Below are 10,348 nucleotides of genomic sequence, written 5' to 3'. Positions count from 1 at the left end.
ATACCCATCAGGTCTGTGGCACTTTTGTGCATCACTTGACATCAGGTCTGGAGGTCCAGAAAGACAACACAATGGGGGCACGACATCATTTGTCTTACCTTACTGTGCAAGGTGCTTCATTAGGAGAGGAGAATAGTATGCAAGCGCTCACAAAGCCAGACATTTCATGGCGGCTCAGCCAGGCCGTTCGTGTCGCCACTGCGGGTGACTCTGTCGCTCTGGTGTGGGTCTTGCAGCCTGTGTTTCTGCGCATCCTAATGACGCGGTCATCATTGCTAGCAATGGACAGCCGACGATGACGACAACTGCTCTGGTTCCTCTTGTCTTCTGGACCTGTCAGATTTATCCTGATGTTCTATTTCCACTTCACTTCTGCAGTTGTTATTCACCTTCTGCTGGTCTGGATGGTCTCACAGGAGTACCCTAAAGATTTGCACTCCCCAAACACAGTTTATGGCCCTTTCTGCAATAGATAATGTACCTGATACTGTACGCAGATACTGTAGATTTGTACCAAAAACTGCTACTGTAATCAGAAAGATTGTCCTATGCTCTTCCCAGGACTCATACATCCTTTCAACACACTTGGTACTTTTTGGTTTTACTCTTCTACACTTGTACATAAACTGTAATTATTTATCTGGGGTCACTCAAAAGAGGAAGGGGTCCTTTTTGTGGTCCTATTAAAGTTCCTCTCAAAATTTCTTTGTCATGCTGTCTCATGGAGTTTTTCTTCACCTCTGCCATTTCTGGCATGTTATCTACAGATCAGAGTCAACACCTGGACTTCTATAACGCTGATTTGTAACAATGTCTACTGTTAAAAGTATTATACAAATAAAATTTAACTATAATGCTACACTATATTGCATTCAGCAGGAGGTGTTGAGTTTTTCCCCATTATTGTTGAGGAAGTGTTTTGCTATAACCTCATTCCATGTTTTGTGTTTTTGTCTTGTCAATCATGTGTCATTCCTTTCATGAAGATAATTGCATGCTATGCGCTTCAACAGGATTATGTTGTTGTAGGTGATTTCCAATGATATAGGTCTGACACATCAGACCAATGGAAGACTGAGTAGTTATAAAAGCGTGTCAAGGAAGAACAAGAACACCTTCCAAGTGACACAGACAAGACAGAGGGCTGAATGCAAATATGCTGAGATTTCAGTGTGTGGTTTTGGCCTTGGTCTTATATTTAACAGGTAAGGTATTATTACTTTTAGCTGATAAATGTTTCTCTATTTATTTTTGCTTGTTTGCTTGAGTAAAGTAGATCAGAGTACAGGAAAGCAGAGTATTAAATTATGTTGCCAGCAAAATGTAATTCAAATGAATTTTAAACAGATTCAAAACTTTCATGTCTTACTAATGAGAAAGGGCATTCTTTACAAGTTATCTGATCACCAACTTACTAAATATTGATGGATTTTATAGTGACATTGTATGTATTCATTGTAATTTACAACAGCATCAGAGTCACATTTTGTAACATATTCTTTGTGATCCTTTCACACGACAGGTTGTCTTTCACAACTCAATGGTAAGTACTTATCTTAATCTTAAGTCATGTTAAGTTCTGTTCTGTTCTACTCAATCATTGAAAAGAAAAAAAAAATACACATGTAATTGAGTTTTTCCTTTTCTCAGTATGTGGTCGTGCACCTTTTAATACCCGTATTGTGGGTGGACATGATGCTTCAGAAGGGTCATGGCCATGGCAGGTTAGTTTACAGAGGCCTGGTAAACGTGGTGGCCATTTCTGTGGAGGATCCCTCATCAACAAAGACTGGGTCCTGACATCAGCCAGCTGTTTCTCCAGGTTAAATTCACACACATTTCTGCACATAACACTGCACTGACACAACTCAAAGAGCTGACGGAAGAAATAACCGAACATCTTTCTTTCTTTCTTTCTTTCTTTCTTTCTTTCTTTCTTTCAGGAAAAGAAATTCTGCTGTGATTGTGTATTTGGGGAAACAGACTTTGAATGGCTCCAATCCCAATCAGATTACTAGACGTATTAAAAAGGTGATTCTTCACCCCAACTACAACAGCACAACCAAAAACAATGACATTGCGCTTCTGCGTCTGCAAGCTTCTGTCACCTTCTCAGACTACATCAGACCAGTGTGCCTAGCTGGACAAGGCAGCAGTTTTTTTGATGGCACCATAAGCTGGATCACAGGCTGGGGAAGCATTAACTTGCCAGGTAAACTACAGACACAAAACCATGGATCTGTGCATATGAAATATAATGAATGTGTTCTCTTTAGAGTAACACCAAAAGTCATCAGTAACTGACCATGAGTAGTGTCTGAGAGAAAACATTCTGGAGTGTTTGAATTGGGAAGTGTTTAGGCAATACTTAAACAGCCTACAGGTCCTAACAAGCTGACCATTAAATCATAAATGTAACATGTCTGGAGCTGGAACAACTGTATATCAGAAGAGGCTTCCATGCATTTCTCTACCTGGCCTGTCTCCTCCTAATTTCCAAAGCTTATGAGTTGGAGTATTGCAAATAGTTGCTTTCTGTGGTCCAGCAGTCAGTTGCACCAGTAGAACATAAGTCCAGTGAGGCTATACCACTGTACATTGTATGTTTGAAATGGAAATAATTATATTACACTAAAAAATGATTGGAAGCATAGTAATGTAGATGGTAGCATTGCTGCCTCACAGCTCCAAGGTTCCCAGTTCAATCCTGAGCTCTGGGGAAGCCATAGCCTAATGCTTAGAGAAGCAGCTTTGGGACCAAAAGGTTGCTGGTTCAAATGCCTGGACCAGGCACCTAACCCCAACTGCTCCCTATGCTGCTCTGTGTATGTTGTACATTGCTCTGGATAAGAGTGTCTTCTAAATGCAAGGCATTCCAAAATCATGTAGGTAGGTGGCCTGGCTACTCTAAATTTCCCCTTGGTGTAAATGACTGTGTGTGTGTGCATGGTGTCCTGTGACGGGCTGGTGTCTTGTCTTGAGTGAATTCTCCAACTATAAACCTAGGATATTAATTACATGACCCTGACTAGAATAAAGCATTACCAAAGAGGAACAAATTAATGAATTTAATTCTTGGGAACAAAACAAAACATGGGGCGGCACGGTGGTGTAGTGGTTAGCGCTGTCGCCTCACAGCAAGAAGGTCCTGGGTTCGAGCCCCGGGGCCGGCGAGGGCCTTTCTGTGTGGAGTTTGCATGTTCTCCCCATGTCCGCGTGGGTTTCCTCCGGGTGCTCCGGTTTCCCCCACAGTCCAAAGACATGCAGGTTAGGTTAACTGGTGACTCTAAATTGACCGTAGGTGTGAATGTGAGTGTGAATGGTTGTCTGTGTCTATGTGTCAGCCCTGTGATGACCTGGCGACTTGTCCAGGGTGTACCCCGCCTTTCGCCCGTAGTCAGCTGGGATAGGCTCCAGCTTGCCTGCGACCCTGTAGAAGGATAAAGCGGCTAGAGATAATGAATGAATGAAAACAAAATATGGCCATTAACACTTTCCTGTGTCTTGTCTCAATCATGTGTGTAGTGTTTCCTCTTTATGCCAGATTGTGTTATAGATTTGAAAACATTTTCATCTTTGATATCTTTATATATGACTAGTTGTGAAGAATTTTAAGTGTCTGTGGTGCAACTGGTATTCCCTATTGTTCTAGTTTAAACGAACTCCTCTAAAGGCATGGTTTTTGGTCTGATTTTAATCCCAGACTTGCAATCAAACTGTCTCAGCTGATCTCTGAAACTAAGTTTTGGGTTTGGGAAGTCAGAAGTGGGGGCGGCACGGTGGTGTAGTGGTTAGCGCTGTCGCCTCACAGCAAGAAGGTCCTGGGTTCGAGCCCCGGGGCCGGCGAGGGCCTTTCTGTGTGGAGTTTGCATGTTCTCCCCGTGTCCGCGTGGGTTTCCTCCGGGTGCTCCGGTTTCCCCCACAGTCCAAAGACATGCAGGTTAGGTTCACTGGTGACTCTAAATTGAGCGTAGGTGTGAATGTGAGTGTGAATGGTTGTCTGTGTCTATGTGTCAGCCCTGTGATGACCTGGCGACTTGTCCAGGGTGTACCCCGCCTTTCGCCCGTAGTCAGTTGGGATAGGCTCCAGCTTGCCTGCGACCCTGTAGAAGGATAAAGCGGCTAGAGATAATGAGATGAGATGAGATGAGAAGTCAGAAGTGGGCTTCATTAGGCTGTTGTAACTACACAAATGCATACAGACAGATATATGAATATAAGCTGATACCCTTTTCATAGATAATGATGTTTATGTGTGATTGTTTGTGTGTAGTTCCTTCATCTGGTGTACTTCAAGAGACAATGGCACCGATTGTTAATCCATATCTTTGTGATTATCTAACGGGTCCTGGATCCATTACCGCAAACATGATCTGTGCTGGTTATCTACATGGAGGCCCAGATACCTGCCAGGTACACACAACATTGTGGAATATGAACAAATATCTGAATAATATAACCCTGATCAACCTTCTTGTGTGAATGCATAATAGAATTGTTTGGCCCTTTGCATCATGTCTACAAAACACAGATTACAACAAAACTTCTTTTCTCTTTTGAAAGGGGGATTTTGGTGGTCCGATGGTGACTAAGCTGGGTGCGGCCTGGATTCAGACTGGTATCACTAGCTGGGATAAGGGCTGTGCTCAGCATAGCTCACCTGGTGTGTATACTCTGGTGTCTCAGTACCAGATTTGGATATCCAGCATCATCAAAGAAAACCTTCCTGGATTTGTCAGGTAAATTATTTGGTCATGATTATATATAATAAATTCAGGTCATGATTCACTGACTGGTTTTAACAGCAATCCACTAAATCTTGGTCATAATGTGTTCTTGTGTCTTGGCAGGTATGAACATGGTGGACTGACTGGTAGAAGGACTGATGGATCAAGAAGATAGATCGATTTATTCGATTGATTTACTTTATTGATCGCAAGCTAGGAAATTGTTTTGCTGCAGCAGCAAGTTATCAGACATGTGAAAGGAAAAACATAAAATAGATTTTTTTTCAAAATCCCAAGAACAAGGCGACTTTACAATATACAGATAAAAAGTAACAACTTATATATATGTGTGTGTGTGTGTGTGTGTGTGTGTGTGCTTTGTACATGTGAATGTGCATTAATAGTGCTAAAAACAAGAACTGTGATAAATGAAGATAAAAAATGTGCAAGAGTGGCAGTATTGAAAGCATTTTAATTTAACAACAGCATTTGAGAATTTTTTTTACTACAGCTGTGTATATTTATTTTTTTAATTTTTTTACTGGAGATGAACAAAACTTTTGATGTATATTATATTTAAGAATGTATCTTATATTTAAGAAGCTTTGTAATTATTATTATATAATTTGTGTATTTAACATAATTAAATTTCAGGCACATGAATGAATGTCTCAGTTGCTGTGTCTTTATTTCAGTTGTGGACTTATTTGGGATAAATTAAATTTTGCCTCAAGCAGATCCATTTCTAAAGCTTTTTACTGCAATAAAAGTATGACTGCCTTTGTGGATTAAGACTTTGTAAAAGGGCGAAAGGACATGTCTACCACAGGGCTGTGCTCCCAGTCAGCCAACATTTGTGAACAGATATGAGGGGAGAGATCAAACAAAGAACAATTACAAACAACCCCATGAAAGGTACAAAAAAAAGACAGTGTACCCAACCTGGATTGTCCACAGGCAAGCATTTGGTGACTGGGTCACAAACACAACCAGGTGTCCCTCAGCCCACAGTGGTGACATGGAATCTTGTTGCGAGATGAAGGGCATCAGCCATGCATTAGACTTAAGAAAACTAGATATTGTTAGAAATTTCAGTGCCATGATGTATATCCAGTACCAGTGAAAAGTTTGGACACACCTTCTAATTCAGTTGTTTTCTTTATTTTTATTAATTAAGACACTTCATGTATTAAAATAACGATGGATGTTGTTTCTCTTTACTTAGTTGTTCAGTTCTTGACTTAATATGAATTACTACAGTTGTAGAATTGGGCTATTTACTATATTTTTATTATTTACTATTTATTGTTTGATCTCAAACACATTAAGAAGGCAAGAGACTCATCCACTAATTACCTTTTGACGAGGCACACTTGTTAATTGAAAAGCATTCCAGGTGACGACCTCATGAAGCTGGCTAAGAAAATACCAATAGTGTGTACAGCGTCATCAAGGAAAACACTGGATACTTTGAAGAATTGAAAATATCAAACATGTTTTAAACACTTTTTGTTTACTATATAATTCCATTTGTTGGAATTCTGTATGTATGGAATATAATGTTATTTCATAGTTTTGACATCTTCAGTATTTCTCTACAATGTTAAAAATAGTCAAAACACACAAAACCCTATGAATGAGTAGGTGTGTCCTAACTTTTGCCTGGAACTGTATGTTGGCATAAAATTAGAAATAAGTTGAATAAAATGGAAAATTTAAACATGGAGAATGGGTATCAGAATCAGAATTACTTTATTAATCCCCGGAGGGAAATTCAAATTTGCTACCAAGCTCCTGAATCAGAGAAGTAAAACATGTCTAAAAATAGAAGATAAAATCATCTGAAAAAAGAATAAAAATAAAATAAAATAAATTTTTTTAAAGATATTTTTTTGGGCTTTTTGCACCTTTATTGGATAGGACAGTGTAGAGACAGGAAATGAGCGGGAGAGAGAGACGGGAAGGGATCGGGAAATGACCTCGGGCCGGAATCGAACCCGGGTCGCCCGCATTCATGGTATGGCGCCTTAACCACCTGAGCCACAACGCCCCCTAAAATAAAATAAATTTAAATAAGTTCAATAACTTCAAGTAACAGCAAAATGAAGTGATTCTATATACAATGATTCCTATATACATATATTGCACCTGAGTTACGCATACCTGCCCTACATATATGTAAAATCCAAAACTTTGTGATATGTCAGTATTAACTCTATAGGACAGAGGTGAAGTGTAAAGAACATTAAAGCTACATGGCCTTCCGATTTCATAAAATCAGTGAAATTTAGTTCCCTCTGAAATTTGGTCATTGGGATATATGCTTATTTCTGTAATATCTCACAAAAAAGGCCATTCTGTGGCTGGTAAGTTACAGTTGTGGTCAGAAGTTTACATACAGTGACATGAATTCCATCTTGGATATGAATGTTATGGCAATATTTGCGCTTTCAGTAATTTCTTTGAACTGTTCTTTTTCTGTGGCAGAATGTACAGCATACATCTTTAATAAAAGAAAAAACACTAGAACTTGGTACACAAGTTTGAATTTTTTTTCCGTTTTCTGAAATCAACGCAAGGTCAAAATCATACATACAGGGTCAAAAATGTACATACAGCCCACCTAATATTTGGGTAAAATGTATCTTCGCAAGATTCACCTTGACCAAGCCTTCTTGTTTACCATGAACAAGCTTCTGGCAGAATTCTAGTTGGATATTTCATGACTCTTCATGGTAGAATTGGTAGAGTTTAATTATTTTTTTAATTTTTTTTTTCTTGGCATGGACTCGACTTATAAGCATGGTCCATACATTTTCAATCGGGTTGAAGTCAGGACTTGTTTTAAGCTTAATGTTAGCCTGCTTTATCCTCCACAACTAGCTCTGATGCATGTTTGAGTTCATTGTCCTGTTGTAACTCCCAAGTCGTGTTCAAGTTTCTGATGGTTTATGCTGAAGAATTCTGAGGTCGTCCTCCTTCTTCATTATTCCATCCACTTTGTGCAATGAACCAGTTCCACTGGCAGCAAAACTGCCCCAGAGCATGATGATCCTACCACCACCAGCAGCTGGTACAGTGTCCCTCTGTACATGGTGGTCATTGTGGCCAAACAGCTCAATCTTTATCTCATATGACCATACAGCTTTCCTCCAGAAGGCTTTTTTTTGTCTGTGTGGTCAGCTTCAAACTTTTGTTAAGCTTGAAGGTGTCAATTTTGGAGCAGGGGGTTATTTCTTGGATAGCAGCCTCTTAGGCCATGGTGATCTGAACTGTAGACAGTGATTCATCAGCTTCCAGTTCATGGTAGGGCTGTGCTGTGGTGGTTCCCAGGTTGTTCCTGACCATCCAAACCAATTTCCTTTCAGCTGAGGGTGACAGTTTGGGTTTCCTTGAAGCAAAGTGGCTTGGCAAAGTGACTACACCTCACAATAACTTGGATACAATTGTTTGAACTGATCTTGGAATTTCAGTTGTTTAGAAATGGCTCCAAGAGACATTCCGGAGTTGTGTATATCTGCGATCCTCTTTCTCAGATCTGCACTGAGCTCCTTGGACTTTCCCATTTTACTGTGTTTTGGTCAATCCAGTGAGTGCTGTAAACAGACCCTTTTTATGAAGGCACAGAGAAGCTACCAGCTGTAGTCCATCATGATCACTAACAGGAAGTTAAAAGACCTGGCCTTGGCAAGATAAGAGACATTTTGGAAGTTTCAGCACCTCTGAATTAATAATCTAAGTGAGCGGATGTAAATTTTTGATCTTGTATGTATAATTTTGACTGTGTTAATTTCAGAAAACCCAAAGAAAATTAAAACTTCTGCACAAAATTCTAGTGTTTTTTTAAAGATGTATGCTGTATATTCTACCACAGAAAAAGAACAGTTCAAAGAAATGACTGAAAGGCCAAATATTGCCATAACATTCATATCCAAGATGACATTCATGTCACTGTATGTAAACTTCTGACCAGAACTGTACTTAATTTGAGGGGATTCCCTAGCAAATAAGGTGCATGAAATCATTCGCTTCATACAGTCAAGCAGACAGACTTCTGGTTTACATCCTTCTTCTTCTTTTGGGTTTTACGGCAGCTGGCATCCACAGGTTTACCTTTGACTGTGCACTGATAGTTACATAATTTTATTGCTAAACCAACAGCTGATCACACCGAGGGGCTCGCTGACTGCCGATATTTATTAGCTTGGTCCTGCATTTATTTTCCTTCGCAACATAATGTATTTTCTCCCTTTCCATTACTGTAATGTCTTTCATGTTTGATTCACACACTCACGTCCTCCATTTTTCTCTCCTGCTTCAAATTTGTATCCCACAATGCCTTGCACGAACGGAGAAATCCCACCACATGATGCATGACATAGGATCTTGAATTGGGTCATGGTGAAGCAGGAAAAAATAGAAGATGAAGCCTTTATTTGTCACATGCACACTCAAGCACAGTGAAATTCATCCTCTGCGTTTAACCCATTTGAAGCAGTGAACACACACACACACACACACAGAGCAGTGGGCAGTCATACTACAATGCCTGGGGAGCAGTTAGGGGTTAGGTACCCTGCTCAAGGGCATTTCAGCCCAAGGCCACCCCATGTTACCCTAACTGCATGTCTTTGAACTGTGGGGGAAACTGGAGCACCCGGAGGAAACCCATGCAGAGACGGGGAGAACATGCAAACTCCACACAGAAAGGCCCCCTGTCGGCCACTGGGCTCGAACCCAGAATCTTCTTGCTGTAAGGCGACAGTGCTACTACACCACCGTGCTGCCCCATTGCGGAGAATTTAAAAAGACATTGTGGGACATGTCCCTAAATTCATTAATTGTTCTATTTAAAAAAAAAAAAACTGGAAGTTTGTGATTCAAATTCAGTAGCTTTCAGTCTACTAAACAAAAATAATTGGGTCTCAGAAAAAATTATTTTTATGGCGAACACTTTAAAAATCTAAAAGGCAGTCTACCTTTAATCTGTTGAATACATTATTCTCATCTCATTCTCATTATCTCTAGCCACTTTATCCTGTTCTACAGGGTCGCAGGCAAGCTGGATCCTATCCCAGCTGACTACGGACGAGAGGCGGGGTACACCCTGGACAAGTCGCCAGGTCATCACAGGGCTGACACAATACGTTATTCTCCCAAGCCTAAATTATTAACTGTGCCAATAACTAAGGTTCAGTATCAAGGCTACATAAAAGCCCTGCTCTGTGAGTTTGCTGTGAAGATAAACATAACATAAACATAACAACATAAAATCAACCTATATGCAGGTATTTTCTTACTCTTTATTACAGTTTAATTTATCCTTCTCTGTCATATTCTAATATAACTTAGACAAGTACTTTTCCTACCATCCTCCACAAAATTATGGTCCTCCAGAAACGTTTTGTTAGAATTAGAACTTGATTAGAGTCAGACATTTCATCTGCCCCTCTATTTAACCTCCTAAGGCCCAAGCTGTTTTTTTACATGCATTTTTTATTTCTCTTTGCTATTTGGGCTTATTAGAACCTGATTAGAATAAAAACTAAGCATCATCTTTTGATAAGATGTACTTTTAGAGAAAAAGTATGTCCACATATGTGGATTCTTGTTCCAAATTT

General features: G+C 39.9%; 1 protein-coding gene across 1 annotated transcript; it reads left to right on the top strand.

The window, feature by feature from the left end:
• Positions 1-1,126: 1,126 nt before the first annotated feature.
• LOC132885490 (serine protease 27-like) lies at positions 1,127-5,208 on the top strand. Its single transcript, XM_060920207.1, has 7 exons — positions 1,127-1,205; positions 1,523-1,543; positions 1,651-1,822; positions 1,944-2,212; positions 4,274-4,413; positions 4,564-4,739; positions 4,851-5,208. The coding sequence occupies exons 1-7, from the start codon at positions 1,157-1,159 to the stop codon at positions 4,900-4,902; spliced, it is 879 nt and encodes a 292-aa protein (XP_060776190.1). The 5' UTR covers positions 1,127-1,156; the 3' UTR covers positions 4,903-5,208.
• The last annotated feature ends 5,140 nt before the right edge of the window (positions 5,209-10,348 follow it).

Source organism: Neoarius graeffei, chromosome 4 (assembly GCF_027579695.1).
Source record: "Neoarius graeffei isolate fNeoGra1 chromosome 4, fNeoGra1.pri, whole genome shotgun sequence".
In the NCBI taxonomy this organism is placed as follows: domain Eukaryota; kingdom Metazoa; phylum Chordata; class Actinopteri; order Siluriformes; family Ariidae; genus Neoarius; species Neoarius graeffei.
This window is presented reverse-complemented; position numbering and strand designations above follow the sequence as displayed.